Source organism: Halichoerus grypus, chromosome 3 (assembly GCF_964656455.1).
Source record: "Halichoerus grypus chromosome 3, mHalGry1.hap1.1, whole genome shotgun sequence".
Taxonomy (NCBI): Eukaryota; Metazoa; Chordata; class Mammalia; order Carnivora; family Phocidae; genus Halichoerus; species Halichoerus grypus.
In genome coordinates, this window is record NC_135714.1 from 127,497,432 (window position 1) to 127,518,281 (window position 20,850).

At 38.2% G+C, this 20,850-nt stretch overlaps 1 protein-coding gene across 1 annotated transcript in view; it reads right to left on the minus strand.

The window, feature by feature from the left end:
- Nucleotides 1–10,505: 10,505 nt before the first annotated feature.
- The window catches only part of IQCM (IQ motif containing M), a 362,431-nt gene continuing 352,086 nt past the window's right edge, over nucleotides 10,506–20,850 (minus strand). The window contains exon 14 of the mRNA XM_078068245.1: nucleotides 10,506–10,810. Coding sequence (XP_077924371.1) covers nucleotides 10,701–10,810 — 110 coding nt within the window. The 3' untranslated portion in view covers nucleotides 10,506–10,700. The remainder of the gene's footprint in view (nucleotides 10,811–20,850) is intronic.

Sequence of the window (20,850 nt, forward strand, 5' to 3'; positions counted from 1 at the left end):
TAAAGAGCAGAGAGTGGCTTTATAACTTACACTTATTTTTGGTAGCATATGTTCTCTCCCATTTATTTATGCAGTCATTTATGTATTATTATGGACTCACAGAGTTTTTTTAACCTTAGGGTTAAAATTCAATACAATATATTATTAGAGCTTGTTCTAGAATTTAGAATTTTTTATTCTAAATCATTACACTTTGCTTATTTGTAACTTCTCAGAAAGTGAGAAACTTAACTCATAATCTGCAATGTATTTACTTCTTTGTTCGTGTCTAGTATACCTGTAAAATGGCTTCAGAACTGTTAACCCATATCTTGTATGGTAACATTTTAATTTTGCAACAAACATTTTTTAATAGCCGTCGACTCAAGAAATCTTTAGCATTCAGTTAAAAATTAAGGACTGAGGGATGCCTGGGTGGCTCAGTCAGTTAAGTGTCTGCCTTCCTCTTGGGTCATGATCCCAGGGTTCTGGGATCAAGTCCCATGTCAGGCTCCCTGCTCAGTGGGGAGCCTGCTTCTCCCTCTCCCTCTGCCGCTCCCCCTGCTTGTGCTCTCTCTCTCTCACTATCTCTCTCTCTGTCAAATAGATGAATAAAATCTTAAAAAAAAAATTAAGGACTGAGTTTATTTCTCAAAATTTTTTCCAGTAGTTATTTTAAGAAGACTATGCCCAAAGATGATGACTTAAAATGTACAGACTCAGAAGATACCTTTAAGTATAACACCGTGAAGTAGGACATCGATTTAGATTCATTACTAAATGGATTTTTGCTTATTTTCAAATCCAAGTTTTCTTTTACATGATCTCCAAATTAAGTGGTATCTATTAATGTGTTAACTCTATTGGCAGAAAGAGACAATATACAAAGTATATTATATTAATATCATCAGATCCTATAAAGGGAAATATCAGGTAAGATAATTGTAAAAATGGTATGATTTTTTTCATATGTTTCATGGAATTAAAGTAAAGCTTTTTTGGAATTTTATTCTCTCAAAGATGAGGCATCTGTTATTTTTTAAGTGCTTTTGTAAATTAAGTTAAAAAGTTCAACATTAAAAATACAGCTTTTGTTTTTGCAGGGATAATATCAATATACATTTTGTGAAGAATGGGATTACGGTAAAAACAATGTCCTTACAAAATTAAGAAATTTTGGGGCAGAAATATTCTTCGAATTGGTTGTAGTACGCACATAATTCAAACTGCATACAAATAAGCTGCAGCATTCTGAAATAGAAGCTGCAGTTGTGGAATTTCACACACACACACACACACACACACACACACACACACACACACTGAGTTAGAATAACCTTACTACAGGGGCTCCTGGTGAACTGAGTTAGAATAACCTTACTACAGGGGCTCCTGGGTGGCTCAGTCGTTAGGCATCTGCCTTCGGCTCAGGTCATGATCCCAGGGTCCTGGGATCAAGCCCCGCATCAAGCCCCGCATCAAGCCCCGCACTGGGCTCTCCGCTTAGCAGGAAGCCTGCTTTTCCCTCTCCCACTCCCCCTGCTTGTGTTCCCTCTCTCACTGTGTCTCTCTCTGTCAAATAAATGAATAAAATCTTAAAAAAAAAAAAAAAAAAAAAAGAATAACCTTACTACAAAGTTTGGGGAATGAAGACAAGATTGAAACTGAAGCCATACTTCACCGTAGCGGTATGTACTTTCTCTCACTCCTGCCCATCACCAACCTGATTTCAGAAATGTTTTGCTTTTAAAGAATGACTTTGTAAATCAACGCTTGTGAGTCCTCTAGATTTTCTTCATTTTCTTCAAAATCAATATGAAATCTTTACTAAAAATATTCAACAAAGGGAGTTGTCAAAAAATGCTATCTTTGAAAGATTTTATTGATTTGCACTGTATCGGGAAAGAACTAGTCAACAGGAAGACACTGACATTTATTCATATAAAAGCAAGAGTAGCTTAAATAATATGTAAGATTTAATTCTGAAATTCTATAGTTTTGCTTTGGAGTATCTCGACTGGTAGGAACACCATGTTATGGGAGTTCTAATATTTAATTGAATAAGTTATGTTCTGGGATTCAATGAAACTGAAAAAATGCCTATGATTTTATACCATCTAAAGTTGATAAAACATTCAAAAATCATCTTAACATATTTGATACACTTTTTTCATGTAAAAATATGAAAGAATGGACTCTAACTGGAGGCTAACTATGAATATCTGTGAAAATATTGGGGTTGAAATATTTATGTATGCTAATACAAAAAATTTTATGCTTGAGAATGTTCTCCATTTAGCAGAATTTGCTTTGAGCTTACCTAATATGATCTACAGAGAATATTCAATAGAAGGTGTCCATTTTAAATTTGTTAACCATAAGATGCAACTTAGAAGTCTATTTCAGGCAGTTTTATGAAAAAAAATAATAAAAAGAATGAGACCATATTTGAGAGAAATACAAATGGCATTGTAGTAAAGAGCTACTGCCAATTCCTTAAAGTACATGATTTAAAAATGTGAATTAATGCTGAAGGAGGATCCAGTATTGCCCTGACTGACACCATTTTGCCTTCCACTTATTCCTCTTAATTGCTTTGTTTTTCCCTCCAGCTTACCTGTTAACTCAAGCGAGGGACCCAGAGGACAAAACACCCAGTGATGGGAACTGAAACTACACCCTCAAGCAATAACAGCTACCCTAAAGCCATCAAGTCCCTGTGTGATTGACCCCAAGACAATGATCAACCTAACTTCAGATGCATATACCCACCCATCTTTGATCCTCGTTTTTCCTGTATAAACTTAGCCTATTCACAGCACCTTGGAGATAGTTCTTGGGACACTAGTCTGCTGTCTTGTTGGTGTGGGCCTCCCTGAATTAAATTCCTTTCTTGTTTCACCACCACTGGTGCTTCTGCCCTTAGATTTTGTCAGTGGCAAGTGGTCAAACCTGGTCTGTTTGTGATCCCTGGGGCCAGGTGCTCCCACACCCTAGGGCTCTGGTAACAATACCAAGAACAGTTATGCTGCGTATCTTCTTTTTATGTTCAAATAATCAATAAAAAGGTATTTTTGTATGTTGCATTAAGGCATGTAGATGTATGCTATTTTTAAGAAAGTTTTATTTTTTGAAAATAGTTTTTAATAGAGTTATTGTATAGGTCCAATATAATAAAATTAGGAATTTCGTGGGAAAAAAAATAACTTTAGTTATTTTTGGTGCCCCTTTTACTTTCACAATTGTCTCAGTTTAGATAACACATTTTTTCATCAGCCTTTTTGTGACCTGCTACTGTCTCTATATTTTCCAGTGTTTGGTGTAGGATCAAAGTCTGAAGCCTTTCATATCTCAGTAAAACCCTTGCTAGCCTGTTCAGCTTGATTGAGCAGTCTGGTGTAAATCCTCTTAATTCAATGAACATTTCTCAAAAACTTGTGCTAGGTTTAGGGATGTGGTATAATCTTTGCTCTCAGGAGCCTTTTTTTTTTTAATTTTTTTCTTTTTCTGGTCAGTTAAAAGTTATGCACATGAAACAGCTCACTGAGACCAGTATAAATCAGTGCAAAATAACATTATCAAGAACAAAAATAAATGATGCAGACAAATTCAAGCTGGCAGAAGGGAATAAAAACACTAAGGATGAAAGTTTTCTAGGAAAGATTTGAAAAGGTAGCTCTAGGACTGGTTGTCTAGACGACTGGCTAAATTTCGAGCAGACAAGGAGAAAATGGGAGAGGTGCCATGAACTAACGGAGGGGGCTTTCTTTGGGTGGTTGGCAGACGAGGCAATAAGATAAAGAGATATTGTAAGTAGCACAGAGCACCAGGGTAAAGACTTGAACTTCAGCTGAGGGTCTAGAAAGTCATGAACAACGGATGTGTACCTAAGTAGAAGGGCCATGCAATGCTGCGCTGGATTGGAGAACGGGGACACTGACATTGGAGAAAATTCAGAGACATAGTAAGAAGTCTAGATTAGAAGTGATAAGGTCCTGGACTAGCAGAATGAACGCGACATGAAAAAGAAAGGGACAAATCCAGAAAACGTTTTGAAGAGAAGGGAACTGGCTAACTATCTTACATAAGAGACATGAGTTTTTTAAGAAATGTAATTCTTTGAGATTTAGCTCCGAGAATTGGTATCGGCTAGCCTGGGAGTCAAGATCCAACATGGACTTCCCTTCTATAAAACCTGAAAGAGTATGCTGTATTGATACAATCATCAGGTCACAAGATGTGCAGTAGGAGGGAGGCTCGCTTAGTATCTATCCTAACAAACACACAGAGTAAAATTTCTAATAGGGATTTCTTGTGTTCAATGAAGTCAGTAGTAAATCGTGACATGAATGTTGCCAGGATGCCCCTCACCTGGTTTGCACAATGTCAGAATCTGCCAGCATTAGTCACTCACGGGCAGTTCATGGGCCTCGTTAAAATGCAAACAAGGTAATACATGAAGCCATTAGGATCCATTAACACCTTGAACCAATTTAATTGATCAAATTAGCCAACCTATTCTCAAGCCTGAGGAAAAGAAGGATGCTAGCAAGGACAGCAGGGAGATTTTTTATGTGGGAGAAGAGAGAAGATCAGAGAAGTCAGAAGGAGGCATCTGTACCGCTGGCAAGTGTAGTTTGCGAAGTTGCCTGGCTCCGGCCTGCATTGTGGATCCTTCTTTCTAGGGAAATTATCCTCATTTTGTCTTCTGGGGACGTAAGAAGGAATAGGATAAAGAAGACTGGCCTGGAATCAGCAGATCCTATGTCAATCCCAGCTCAGACACTAAATTGCTGTATGCTCTCACTTCACCCTCCACTTAAGCTTTGATTTTTATAAAATGAGGTCTTTAGACCATTTAAGTAATGCCTGCTCCAGCGACTCAATTCTATAAAATAGGTACATTTTTATTTTTACGGTGGTTTTTTTTTTTTTTGGTGGTGGTATTTTTCTTTTAGTAAAGGGAGTATTATAAATAAACTCACACTTTTATCAAGAATATCACCTAGTTAAGATTCTGAAGTACCAATGATGTTTCAAAGACATATGTTCAGACCTTTTTACAGATTAGCCTGATATCTTGGTTTATGATGAAAATCTATAGGACCTATAGTTGCATAAGGCAATCTCAGTTTTTCTTAAAGCTGTATTTCACTTATTACAGAGTCTACACTGTCTGTTCCATTAGTCATCTAACTATATGAGGGATTCCACTTCCAGACTAACCATTATATCATCATTGAAACAGTACTACATTTACAAATAGTCTAGTCTTTAATATACATGTCAAAATGCAGAAAGATTAAACTGATAAATCTCAGCCTATTCCATCCCTTTCATTTTTGTGGATTATAAGCAACTGTCAAGCTTCTGGAGTTTCATCAAATTATCATCCTGCTATCAAAAATAAAGTTACTTTTCTGATATCCTTGGCTTTTCTTTTATAGAGAATTACTTATAGAAATACCATTTAAGATATCAAATATGTGGGGCACCTGGGTGGCTCAGTCGTTGGGCCTCTGCCTTCAGCTCAGGTCATGATCCCGGGGCCCTGGGATCGAGCCCCACATCGGGCTCCCTGCTTTGCGGGAAGCCTGCTTCTCCCTCTCCCACTCCCCCTGCCTGTGTTCACTCTCTTGCTGTGTCTCTCTCTGTGAAATAAATAAATAAAATCTTAAAAAAAAAAGATATCAAATATGTTTTCAATGAAGATGAAGCCACAGTTATATGCAGAGGAAAAGTGGAACTGGGATTGCTTGGGACAATGTGACATGTCAGGAGATTGCATATCTGGCATTTAGGCCTACGTAGTACATCCAAAATGTTCAATTTGAAAAAGGCATCTGAATTTTTAAATACCTTAATATTGGTAGAATCTTTATGGACTAGCATTAGTAAGTGAAGAGGGAGAGAAGAAAGGAAGACAGGAAGGAAAGAAGGAAGGAAGGAAAATATATGGGTCTGGTTCTCAGTTTCAGATGACAGGGCAACCGTAGCTATATTCACCAGAAAGATTTATTAAGAGAGATGGACAACTCAAAAAATTGTTGGCATTGCAGAAGAAACAGATTGAAGGAGTTTCATGAGTCACTCTTTGTATCACCCCAGGAACAGTCTTGCCAAAATCAGGAAGCTCTGAATCAGGAAGCTACCCCACAGCCACGGGCCTCCGAATCACCAGGCCAGGTCACTGCTGTGAGGTACTCTAGCAGGACAAGTGCTTTGTACTTGCCCTTTGCCCCTATGCGACTCATTTCCAAAGCAAAATTTTGTATGAGGAGGCTGAAAATATAGTTTGTGCATTATTATTATTACTATTATTATTATTATATTGGAAATGTGTATTTCACAATGTAGAATACTAGCTACATGTACAGAGACGGCTCAAAAAAATTGGAAGAGACACAAATTAGAGTCCAATGTGAAATATGCTTAATAACCCCCAAACTTGAATGTTTAAGTATTAATTCCAGAAAGAGATGGCAATTTTGAAGGGAGGAGGCTTCAGCTACCACATTTGTTCAACTTTCTGCAAACCTATTTAGAATTCTGGTTCTTTACATTTTATCTTTCTGTTTTCTCTTAGCTGTTTAAAAGTCTTTTAGAATGAGAATTTTTGTTTTTTTCCCCTCCTTTAGAGAGAGAGACAGAGACAGAGAGCATGAAGAGGGGTAGTGGGAGGAGCAGAGGGAGAGAGAGAACCCCAAGCAGGCTCCAGGCCCAGCACGGAGCCTCAAATGGGCCAATCCCTGGATCTGAGATCATGACCTGAGCCAAAATCAAGAGCTGGCCACCTAACCCACTGAGCCACCCAGGCACCCCAGAATGAAAATTTTTAATTCTTCAATATTCTTCCCATTGGAATAAAATGAAGAATTACTTCTGAAATGATAAATCAGTCCCACACTATTTTATTGTATTTCTTTTCTTGATTATTTATATAGAAAAGTTTGGAAATGGTACAATTCTGTGTTTCCCTCCATTGCTCTGCAAGTATTAGTTTTTGGTAGCCTATTTCTCCAGACTGGAAATGAGTGGTCTTTTATATAAAAAGAATGGTTCCTATCAGCATATTACTGAAAATTATTTACTTGACGTGATTTTTATTTGAATAACAAAACCAAAACAAAAATAAAACCCCAAGTTCTTCAATTTCAGGAAAGAAAAAACACATACCTGAGAAATTTAAAAAACAAAAAAGGTTTCCCTTTAAATTGATGCTAGATGTTTGCAGGATTCTTGATGAATTTTTTTAAAATCTAGAATTTAAAATCTAGATTAACATCACAATATTGGAAAACTAAAAAAAAATCTAGATTACTTGGATACTTTTATAATAGAAGGTTAAACCAGATGATGACCATCCAAGTTAAGGCATTTGAAATTTTTCTTGTTCCCTAAAATAATGAGGAATGCAATTTAATCCCTTTAGCAGCGAGGGGACATATTCTCTTCTTGCATATCAAATAGACTACATTTCCTAGCCCCCTTGAATTTCAATGGGGCCAGGTAACAAGTTGTCTCCAATAGAATGTGAGCAGAGGTGATGTGTTCGAAGCAGTTAAGAAGTGGGTATGCTTTCTCCACATTCTCTTTTTGTCTACTGCCTGGGTGTGAAGACTGCCGTAGTGGCCCTAAAGAGTGGCAAGGCTATTAAGATGGAAAAAGCCTGACTCTCTGGACGACTGCATGGGGCAGAGTCCCTGCTGACTCAGGCTGGCCACTGAAGTAAGCAAAAAAGATATTATTACTTAAAGCCAATGGGATTTTTAGGATTGTTTTTCAAAGCTGTTAACCTACCCTGACTGATAGACTTCTTTGAACATAGTGTGTTTGGGAGAAAGTAGTTAATATAAATATTTGGTCTGCTTACTGTTGAAATAAATTCCTAGGCCCAAGATGGAGCTGCTCCTGCCTGGGCCACCATGTCAGCAAACTGAAACTTAGATAACTTTCAGGCCCCTATAAATGCTCCACTAGACCAGAGAAACAGTCAGCCAATACCCAAATGCCAAGCCAAGTCTGGGCTCAATACTTATTTCCTTGTTCCTTTCCACCCCCAACAAGGTTGACTATGTGGCCCCAGCCGATATCTCCTATTTTTCTTTTCCTTGTTCTTTATTCTTTATCTTGGAAAAGCCTCTTGCCCTCCACCCCATTTTGCAGTTCTCTGAATGGAGATGATTCACTTCATGAAGTGTTAAAGTTTTATCACCTACATTGTCTTCTTTAATCGTTTTTTTCACACTGATAAGAGTTTCCATCATTCATATTTATGCAAAAGTATACTGCAAGTACCGAAGCAAGATGCAAACTTAATATACGATTGTTATTAACAGCATTAATAAAAATATTCATAGTTACAGAGAATTCAGTATTGCAGTAGTGTGTTTTGGAATGGAAGTTGGGAATAGGAATGGATAGACAAAGAAGAATCCCCTGAAATCTGACTTTTCTGAGAGGTAGTCCATGTTGCAAGATCATAGCTGCATGATTATTCTAATAGCTGGATTTATTAAGAAAAATATAGACTCATAAGAGAGTGCAAAACATAAGACATAGATGATTTAAAAGAGGTAACAAACCTGAATCTTGACTCTTCCTTGTTTCTGGATTTTTTTTTTTTCTTAATGCACTTTTATTTAATTTGGCTTAGCTATTTTAAAGATTGTATTACTCTAGTCAGAAGCAGTGTTTTAGAACTCAGCTGGGTCACAGGGACTTTCTCACCACTCCATCCTAATTTGCAGTTTTGCTATAATAAAAGCCCTAAATATATTGCTACTGTCTAGACATTTTATCTGAAACAAGTGTCCTTTGTAGTCTCAGAGGACTTTTCTATTTTATTTCCAGTAAATCAAAGTCTGAGAAGAGCTTTGGTTCTTATTAAGACATACCCTTCACAGTCCAGTGACTGCCAACCGTGGCAAGCCATTGACAGTTCATTTACATATAAGTGATGACTTCCATCAGGTAGTTGGCTCAAAAACACAATGGACATTTAGAGCATATCCAATATTTCTTGTTCTTTGATGAGCACCAAGTGCCAATTTTTATATAGAAACTGACTATTGAGAAGTGAAGGCTTCTTTTCCCTGACCTTACACTGTCTTCTGGGCTCTAGAGTGACATACTGTCACTGAACTTTAATGGAGGATCACACCTCGAAAAGACATTCAGTAGCCCTACCTCAGTTTGCTGAAAATCAAGAACAATAGTCAAATGTAGGAAATAGGAGACAAGAACAATCATCACACTTTGTTAAAGGAAAAATAAACTTCTATATCCTGCCCCTAATTGTCATAATCATAATTTTTATATTTTATTTTCATAAGGTAACTTGGATATTTTTATATTCATTGCTTTCTCTTATAAATATATTTGCCATTTGAATTAGTGACACTCATTAGGAAATCCTGTATTTTAGTTTGTAGGTGCCTCTCATTATAATTCTATGCTTTTGCTCCCCAATTTTTTTTTAATAGTGGTAGCAGAAATCTAGCCAAATTTTTATCCTAATAATGCTATAAAAAGGAGCAGGCTGATGATCTGTTACCACGCTGGAACTCAACTCATGTGTGATTTTTTTCCTTTTTTTTTTTTTTATTGTGCACTTTCCAGCTTTCAACACTAAAAGTATTGAAATAAAGAAAAACTTTTTTTCTTTAAAATGAAACCCTCTCAATTACCAACAGAGAGAATATGGATAATTTAATTTCATAAATACGCTAATGTCTACATTTTAGCTCGTCATCGCTTTTTTCCCCCATCAAATGTTTTACTGCAAACATTTTCTGGTTAGAGGATCAGCATGTTTTTTAATCCAGCCTGGTTCTGGTTTTGGTGAGGCCATTACTTAACATGATTCCTGTAACTGGCTTTTCTAAAGATTTTATTCTAATAACTTCCATATGGATTCTACCCTAAACTCTATTGCATAAAGTAGCCTGAGAGAGATTTTAGTCTTAAACCGGAGTTGATTACAGAAGTAATAGATCAGAGGTAAGAACTGAAAAAATGAAACACACACAGTTCCTGCCTCTATTCATATCTAGTTTCCATGTGAGGTGCAGGTTCTGTTCCTTCACTGTCCTTCACTTGTTTCTCCAACCCCATTCACAGAAGGAGGGGGCGGGGGAGAGAGGGATTGATGGACAAATGATGGATAGACAGATAAAACTAAATGCAAGATTCTTAAGAAATTAGTGCTAGCCGCTGTGCTTCAAATCCTTTCTGAACTAAGGCAGGTAATTCAGGAGCACTTAAACTGACTTCCAGTCTTTCACTCGAGTGAGGAATGAGAATAGGGAAAAATAATACTATGACCACACTAATAAAGTCATATAGTTTAAAACATATTCTGAGAAACCATTTCCAAAAAACTTAAGTGAGTTTTTAGAAATAAAAGTCTTAAATATTCTTCATGGCATTTATTGGTAATGGAACACAAGAAATTAAAGTCCAGTGAAAGGAATACTTGACACTAGGTGGTTTCAACTTCAGTATAATAAAACAGTAGCTTTTAATGAAGAAGATCCAATGAATGGTTCATCCAAAGATATTTAGAAATTATAAACTGACTTGTTGAAATCTTTCTTTTGCTGTCCAGAGATGCTTGTCATTTTTTTCCTGGTGATATATAATTAATCCATGGCCGATGTTAACATATCTCTTTGGGTAGATAGGTTCAACTCTTAAGATAGTAAAATTGTATTGAAACATTATTCTACTTCTCGCGATAAATGTCTCATTTTTCTTTCTCTTATAGATCTGGATACCAACTTTCCAACAATCCGGATGTTAGCTCTCTTGAGTATTGGATGTCCATTCACTATAAGACAAATATATAATTACATTAGTAAATTTTCAATTAATATAGCAATGTGTCATGCTTTTGAAAACATAAAAATCACAGGAAATAAATTACAGTTGTGCTAGAACATTCAGAAGATCTGACTTGGACACATTTCTTTCAGGTGTATTGCACTACATTCTATATCATGCCAAGAGACTCAGCAAGAGTTACTGTGAGACCAAACAGCTGAGAGAAGGGATGGCAGAACCTGGATTCCATCAACATACAGCATGCTTGAAATAAATTAGATGCAACATATGTTTGACCATAAGAGCAACAGTATTGATTTTTCTTTGCAATACAAGATACTCAGCTCTGATACTGATATTCAAATCAATATAAACCACTATTCATATAGATTGCTTATACTAGATCCATCTTTAGGTATAAAATGACTTTCCAAATGAGAAATAAAAGCCATAGATATACTATGTCCACCATTATACACAGCACTACTTTACAGATAGGGCAGTGTATTTTTGCCTTTTAAGACCTTTCATTGTTATGAAACAAAAACATAACCGAAAAATAGTTTGTTATGAAAAGAACAATGCACATTTATACTAAAAGGAATTTAATGACTTGATGTGCTGTAAAAGAAGAATCAGGGCATTGTTGCTGTTTTTATGTTTATCTATATTGCCATTAGACAAATAGCAAGGCTTATAATAACAAAACTAAATTATACTACATTCAGAGTACTTATAAAATAATTAGTAATTATCATTGCAACTGTGATCATTGGCAACCACCAACTGGTGTTCTAATCTAGTAGTCATACAAGATAAGCATGTTAGTTCTAAAGATCAGATCTTAGGAAAAAATGATTTCCTATTGTGATCTTTTTTAAAATTATATACAATACCAACCATACATTTCATCAGACAGAATATATTTAAAACATAGGATTTCTCAAAGTAGGTAAAATAGAAAAAAAGTGAATATAATGGTCCAAGCTCTTGTTCTTATACATTTGTCAGTCAATCCAGATTTAATACTCAATCTTAGTTTCCTTATTTTTGAAATGGGGATAATATCTATCTTGTCTGGTTGAAAGGATCCAAAAAAGATAACATGTGTAATAATACTGTATTAATATTGACTCATCAATTATAACAAATATACCATACTAACGCAGGGTGTTAACAATAGGGAATGGGAGAAGGGGGCTGCAAGTGAGGGGGGATATAGGAACACACTCTACCCTCCACCATTATTTCTAAAAACCTAAAACTCCTCAAAAAAATAAAGTCTATTAGTTTATTTTTTTATTTTTTTAAGATTTTACTTATTTGTTTGACGGAGAGAGAGAGAGACAGCGAGAGATAGTGAGAGCAGGAACACAAGCAGGGGGAGTGGGAGAGGAAGCAGGCTTCCCGCCGAGCAGAGAACCCGATGTGGGGCTCGATCCCAGGACCCTGGGATCACGACCTGAGCCGAAGGCAGACGCCCAACGACTGAGCCACCCAGGAGCCCCAAGTCTATTAGTTTAAAACAAGATATGTCTGACACTTCATAAGTATTCAAAATATAGTTGCTGTATTATTATTATTTATATCATGATGTTATAATATATAGGCTTTATAAAGGTATTTCACTAATAATTGTGTGAGGTAATAGAAAAATATATATATTGGTCTCTGTCCCTGGAACTTGGCACAGAGCTCCTAAAACCCTTGTAATTTTCTAAGTGATAAGAGGACTAGGAACATCTTTTGTTCTCAGGAGGTGACTCTAGGTGAACTCCTTGATGAGGGGTGGTCACTGGAAAGAACAAGCCATGATTAGAAGCCTGGAACTTTCTTTTTTTTTTTTTTTTTTTTTTAGAAGCCTGGAACTTTCAGTACCCCCTTCTGAGAGAAGGAAGGAAGAGGGGCTGAAAATGGAGTTAATGATGGATCATGCTTAACTTCAGAAAGCCTCCATAAAAATCCCAATAGTAGGGCATTCTGAAAGCTTCTAGGTTGATGAACATATCCACACCAGAGAGTGAATATACCCCAACTCCACAGGGACAGAAGCTCCACACTCAGAATCCTCCCAGACCTCGTCTTACGTATCTCTTCATCTGGCTGTTCAACTGTGTCCCTTATCAATCCTTTAATAAACTGGTAAACTTAAGTGTTTCACTGAGTCCTATGAGCTGCTCTAGTAAATTAATCAAAACCAAGGAAAGGGTTGTGGGAAACTCTGATTTCTAGCCAAGTTGAACAGAAGTTGTATGTAACCTGGGAATCTACTACTTGCAATCTGCATCTGAAGTAGGGGGCAGGCTCTTGGGATTGAGCCCTTAACTGTGGGATATGATGCTCTCTCCAGATAGATAGTGTCAGAATTGAATTAACTAACAGGACACCCAGCAGGTGTCCAAGAATTACTTGTTGGTGTGGGGGCAAAGAAAACCTCACACACTGATGACTAGATTCTTGGTGATCAGAAGTGGGATTGGGAGCCGAATCCTAAATTGTATAATCCATTATTTCACAAATATTTCAATTAAATAATCATTTAATTTTAGAGAGAATAAAAATATACATGATATATTTTTAATCTTTCAAAGTAAATATTCTTGACCTTCATTTTTGTCATATGGCAGAGAACAATCCTTTTGATTAAAAAGTCAAATCCTGAATGAATTATTATATATATTTTAGCTGCATTGCTAAGCTGGCAGAGAAGGAAGAAAATGCAGAGGCCAAAAACAAAGTAAAATCAGTAACCTTAGTGGATATTTGAAAGCCAAAACCAGTTTTGGTTTGATTTGGTTTGGTTTGGTATTTTTGGTCTGAGGTTTTCTGCAGAACCCTGGATACTTGAACTTCATTCAGCCTTGTAAGGGGAGTGGGGACAGGAGATAGAGCACAGGGTCCACCCAAAATGGAGAGTTCAGCAGGAGACCACAATGGAGGGCTTGGGCCTCAGAGGATAGGGTATCAGAGTAGGCAGGATGAGGTTAAGAGAGAAAGAGAGGAGGGAAGGGAAGGGAAGGGAATGGGAGGGGAGGGAAGGGGAGGGGAGGAGAGGGAAGGGGAGGGAAGGGGAGGGCAGAGGGAGGGAGGGGAGGGGAGGGCAGAGGGAGAATGGGGAAGGGGAGGGAAGGAGAGGAAGAGAAGGGAAGGGGATGGGAGGGGAGGGGAGGGGAGGGCTAGGGAGGTGAAGGGAAGGAAAAGAAAAGGAACACTTCAGAGAAAAACAGCAAGGAAACTTTCTTATCTCTAGGAGGCTGGGTAAACAGAGCAGAACCCCAAACCTGGCCCTGGTTTGATGTTCCAGTTCCTATCACCTGTGTGTCCAAAAATATCTCAATAAATTTAGAGTTTGTTGGGCTCCAAGAACAAATGAAAAACCTCTATAGAAGAAAGCAACTTCAACCAAGGCTTTTAAAATATGTCACAGAAACATATTTAGTAAATACCTATATGTTACAATGTTGCTTTAAATGGAAAAGCAGATTACAAAACAATATCTACAATATGATCCCAGGTTTTTAAAAAAGTTATATGTGTAGGAAAACACCCATAATATTATATAGCAGAATATTAATAGTGGGTGGAATTATAATTTAGCTTTAGTTCTGTTTATCCATATTCTCAACAGTAGATATTATCTATGTAAAAATAACAATTTTAGAGATTTTTCGAGTTTCTAGATTGGAATATATGGTGGACAGTCATTTTTACTGTAGATAATGAATAAATAATCAGAAGTTTGATATCTTTGTTTATACTTCAATAATTTAAAGAAATGATTTTAAGTTGAAAAAGTATTCAAATTAAAAAGATAATATGCTAAAAATATGCATTTCATAGGCTGCATTTTCAGAGAAGAATATTAAAATTTTCTCAAAGATTCAAAGTATGCTTTGTGGTCTGTTTTCTTTGTAACCACCTCCAGACTCTCATGCTCAAGTCTATTTCATTATTTCTCATACAATCTCTCTGACCTCTTCAAGGTTATGTATTATTCTACACTATTGGCTACTTCTTGTGAATGCTTCAAAATGAATCTTTGTAGAGCAACTTGGAAAGAAAACGAATGCGGATTGTGTAAAAACTAAAATATACATTTAGGTCATTGTATCCAAGGAGCCTTATTTGCACAGGGTCATGCTAAGTGCTAGGAGCTGAGACCTCTCTGAGTCTCCATTTCCTAACCCACAAACAAACCGAAAACAATAAACAAACAAAAAACCCCTGCAATTATTATGTTGATCATAGAGATTTAGTTAGAAAAAATAAAAATGAAAGCAACTACGTAACTTGGTATTATGGCCCTGCCTGCCAGATTATTGTAGTCAATATATAGCAAAAGTATCATCCTAGATGACAAATAATTAGGGACATATTTAAGTAGTTACATTTGATGCTAGTATATAGCAGGGGCCCAAGTGTGAAACTACATTTTGTGCACCTTAGGATTTCAAACAGGAGTATGTCCAGAAGACTGGCAGAGCAAATCCTCCATGGACCTCTTTGCAAAGAAAGACCAAGAAATCCTCTTGGGGAAAAACTCTTAATAGGAGAAGAGTTAGCTGAGTATTTTCATCTTGATGGACTAAGACAGTGGCAGCTGCCTGGGATGGGTGTATTTACATAATCTGAATTGCCCCTTGCTAAGATGATTTTGCTTTGACTCTCCACTCCCCTGTTCCCTATCCCCTACGCCCCCGTCCCCGCCCCCCCCCCCGCCCCCGGGGGAGATTCTGGCCAATAACTTTTGTTGAGAAAGGCCCCAGTGAGAAAATGGCAGAGCTGACAAATCGGTTTTCTTACACCATGTCCTGGGTTGCTGAGAGCACAGGGCATCCGGGCTGAGACGGAGGGAACAGTGGTACAAAGTCCGGGAGAGCTTTCTCCTTCGGCCGGTTGGAATCAGTGCAGCATGGTCTGCGCAGGTGCTGATGGCAAGGACAGCAGCAGGACACCTGCAGCAGGCTTCCCGCACTGCAGACTGACAGCAGGATGCGGGACGCCGCTGTGTTGCCGCCTCGGGTGGCGTTTTATGAGCCTACGTGAAATGTCCTCGAAACAACCACGGTTATGGGAACTGCCTTCAAAGAAACTACAGCTTGCATAAGACTAGGTAGAAAATTCTGCGTGGGGCACCTGGGTGGCTCAGTTGGTTAAGCGACTGCCTTCGGCTCAGGTCATGATCCTGGAGTCCCGGGATCGAGTCCTGCATCGGGCTCCTGCTCAGCAGGGAGTCTGCTTCTCCCTCTGACCCTCCCCCCTCTCATGTGCTCTCTCTCTCTCTCTCATTCTCTCTCTCAAATAAAAAAATAAAATCTTAAAAAAAAAGAAAATTCTGTGTGAATACTTTTCTACATAGTATTTCGTATACAGTATCTACATATACACATGTGTGCCTGTATGTAGTTGGATATTACTTTGAAATATTAAAGGTTTGCTTCCGACTCTTCACCGCTCCCAGCTCCTGGCTCTGCCATTACAGGCAACAGTGATGGCTTTCTTGAGGGTGACTGAAATAAATCACCTTGTTTCTAACACGCATCAATTTTGAAACAAGGAAAAAATTATAAATAGCTAATAAACATTCCATTCTTGAGTTTTTGAACAGTCAGTTTCCTCCTTGTAATCTCTAAAGATCAAAAACATATCGCTATTTACTAAGCATATGTATTTAAAATGAGGTGAGTAATTTTGCAACATTCTACATATGCGCTGCCCAACAGCAGAAGAATCCTAGAACAAAGAGGACTATGACATTTCAAGGAGGAGGTTTTAAAACACAAAGCAAAAACAATACTTTCAAAAGCAAGGCTTCCACTTGGAAGAGTACAGCTTTGCTCAAAATGTATAGCATTTGGGGGATCCGAGACACCACAATCTGAAGAATTTAGCACATGGAGTCTTTTCCAACTTGCAGAGAATAGGAATTGGACTAGCAAACTGGTGGAAAACAAAAGAGGAGCTACTGATGCTCTCATGAGAAAGGGTCAGGCACCCTAACCCCCTGTACCTTGCCCTGGGGAAATGGAAAAAAAGAAATCTCAATGACCAAAAGCACATACAGTTTGCGGAAAGATTTAGAGTAAAGGGGTTTTGTTGAAGGGGCTGCCATCCTTTTGAAAAAAAACCAAGTGGCCAATATGGTGATGCCAACAGGAGCTGTGGAGAGGGTTTAGATAATGGTCGTGCAGCCTTACAGAACAAACTGCAGCCCAGTGTGGTATGAGGAGAGCTACTGAGATTGCTGAGGTTCCCACGTGGGACTTTTGAGAAGACTGGCTGACTGAAGGAGGCAGAGGTCAGGACAGGGAGGGAACTGAGTATATGCACTTCTCTACTGGAGTTATGGCAGAGACTAAGGACGGATGCCTGTGAATGATTCCCAAGGTTCAGGTGGCATGAGTTAGACTTCAGGAGGCCAGCAAAGAGAAGAGATCACACTGAGGATGTCTCTCACAAGATGAAAGGAAATGGGGAGCAGCGCTGTTATAAGTGGGGGCCTGGCACAGAGTAAGTAAGAATCAAGGACACAATTCAATGGTATATATAGGCAATAAGAGCAACATAAAAACATGAAAGTTAGAGATGTAGCTTATAGAATACTAAGAGAAAAGCAGTCTGATTACTAATAGGGAAAGTTTTTCTATGTGAAAGACTTCAGTATGAAACTCTACTTATTGTGCAATCCGAAAATATGAATTTCATCAAAATTGGCATCAACTTGCTGAAGGGGGAGAGGGAAAAGGAGCTGACCTAAGTAACTTGAGAAAACAATGTTTTGACTGGAAACTGGAGGCTAATAACAAAATGCAAATGGACAGATGCAGATGGATACATACAGAAATAATTATAACTATGTTTACAAACTTGGCTTAGTATTCATATTTTATTTCCTAGATCTGTCTACTGAGGGAACCCGGAAACCTTAGCAACAATGAACACATCCAGTCCCCAGACTTTGGTTTCTAAAGACTATTCTCCAGTAAAAGGAACCAAGAGTTGGAGTGCCTGGGTGGCTTGGTTGGTTAAGCATCCGACTCTTGATTTCAGCTCAGGTGATGATCTCAGGGTTGTGAGATTGAGCCCTGCGACGGACTGGAGCAGTGGAGCCTGCTTAAGATTCTCTCTTTCTCTCTTCCTCTGCCCCTCCCCCTTCTCTCTTCACACACCCCCCTCCCCCAAAAAATAAAGGAACCAAGAGTCCTTGGAGAAATGGCTATCTCTAGGGCCAGGGCAGGGACAATACAAAATGAGTCTGCAGAATCTTGTAAGGCCAGAAAGTAAGGAAGTGCTCAGAAAACAAAAAGATAGCAGGAGGGGAAGAATGAAGGGGGGGAAATCAGAGGGGGAGATGAACCATGAGAGATGATGGACTCTGAAAAACAAACTGAGGGTTCTAGAGGGGCGGGGGGTGGGAGGATGGGTTAGCCTGGTGATGGGTATTAAAGAGGGCACGTTCTGCATGGAGCACTGGGTGTTACATGCAAACAATGAATCACGGAACACTACAACAAAAACTAATGATGTAATGTATGGTGATTAACATAACATAATAATAAAAAAAAAAAGAAAACAAAAGGATGGGGGTATTTCAAAGGGAAGCGGGAACTAACCTGAAAAATCACCCAATGTCTGAAACTGGAACAATTTGAACAACAACAACAAAAGAATGTATATTAGATTATAGCTCAAAGTATAAAAGAAATATACATGAGTACATGTAAAAAGATGATTGAATAAATGGGGGGGAGAAAAAAATCTTCATTACATAACAGTTCTTCATAAGTTATATAGATATTCCCACTTTCCAGAGGAAATGTTTCATTTCCCAACCACACCTCCTTGAGTGTGAGCTGGATTTAGTTATGGGATTTCAGAAAATAGACTGCAGAAAGTGGGTAGGGGGGAAAGTAACTAATAGTGAGTGGAGAAACCTGGCAAACACTACCTTGGCCAGTTGATCAAGGTTTATATCACCAGGTTAATAAGTCATATTGGTAGCATGTTCCTGCTAATATGATGTGATGAGAAGGGCATTTCACCTCTGTGATATTCTTTCAAAAAACATATAACCTCAGCATTTAAAAACAATAATGACAATGAGAATAATAGCTTCCATTTAATGTACATTTATTCTTTGCCAGGCACTGTGCTGAATGCTTTACTTATATTATCTCAATTTATCTTTCTTCCAATACCAGACGCTATCATTATTATTATAAGAAATTAAGACTCATAATACTAACATGTCCCATTGGGCTATAGGTAATTTTTGATCCACATATGAATTGCAGAACCTTTTATAACTCACTGGAAACGATAGCACTATTTAAATCACTCATTTTTTTAAAAAAATTTTATTGTTATGTTAATCACCATACATTACATCATTAGTTTTTGATGTAGTGGTCCATGATTCATTGTTTGTGCATAACACCCAGTGCTCCATGCAGAACGTGCCCTCTTTAATACCCATCACCAGGCTAACCCATCCTCCCACCCCCCGCCCCTCTAGAACCCTCAGTTTGTTTTTCAGAGTCCATTGTCTCTCATGGTTCGTCTCCCCCTCTGATTTCCCCCCCTTCATTCTTCCCTTCCTGCTATCTTCTTCTTTTTTTTTTCTTAACATATATTGCATTATTTGTTTCAGAGGTACAGATCTGTGATTCAACAGTCTTGCACAATTCACAGCGCTCACCATAGCACACACACTCCCCAATGTCTATCACCCAGCCACCCCATCCTTCCCACCCCCCACCACTCCAGCAACCCTCAGTTTGTTTCCTAAGATTAAGAATTCCTCATATCAGTGAGGTCATATGATACATGTCTTTCTCTGATTGACTTATTTCACTCAGCATAACACCCTCCAGTTCCATCCATGTCGTTGCAAATGGCAAGATCTCATTCCTTTTGATGGCTGCATAATATTCCATTGTATATATATACCACTTCTTCTTTATCCATTCATCTGTTGATAGACATCTTGGCTCTTTCCACAGTTTGGCTACTGTGGACATTGCTGCTATAAACATTGGGGTGCACGTACCCCTTCAGATCCCTACATTTGTATCTTTGGGGTAAATACCCAGTAGCGCAATTGCTGGATCGTATGGTAGCTCTATTTTCAACTTTTTGAGGAACCTCCATACTGTTTTCCAGAGTGGTTGCACCAGCTTGCATTCCCACCAACAGTGTAGGAGGGTTCCCCTTTCTCTGCATCCCCGCCAACATCTGTTGTTTCCTGACTTGTTAATTTTAGCCATTCTGACTGGTGTGAGGTGGTATCTCATTGAGGTTTTGATTTGGATTTCCCTGATGCCGAGCGATGTTGAGCACTTTTTCATGTGTCTGTTGGCCATTTGGATGTCTTTGGAAAAATGTCTGTTCATGTCGTCTGCCCATTTCTTCATTGGATCATTTGTTCTTTGGGTGTTGAGTTTGATAAGTTCCTTCTAGATTTTGGATACTAGCCCTTTATCTGATATGTCATTTGCAAATATCTTCTCCCATTCTGTCGGTTGTCTTTTGGTTTTGTTGACTATTTCTTTTGCTGTGCAAAAGCTTTTTATCTTGATGAAGTCCCAATAGTTCATTTTTGCCCTTGCTTCCCTTGCCTTTGGTGATGTTTCTAGGACGAAGTTGCTGTGGCTGAGGTCGAAGAGGTTGCTGCCTGTGTTCTCCTTTAGGATTTTGGTGGACTCCTGTCTCACATTTAGGTCTTTCAACCATTTGGAGTCTATTTTTGTGTGTGGTGTAAGGAAATGGTCCAGTTTCATTCTTCTGCATGTGGCTGTCCAATTTTCCCAACACCATTTGTTGAAAAGACTAAATCACTCATTTTTAAAGTAGGTCTATGTTACATTATATTATTGTTTGTCTTTTTTTTTTAAGATTTATTTATTTATTTATTTGGGGTGGGGGAGAGAATCCCAAGCAGACTGCACTGACCGACCGCAGAGCTGGATATGGGGCTCCATGACCCTGAGATCATGACCTGAGCAGAAACCAGGAGTTGGATGCTTAGCCAACTGCACCACCCAGGCA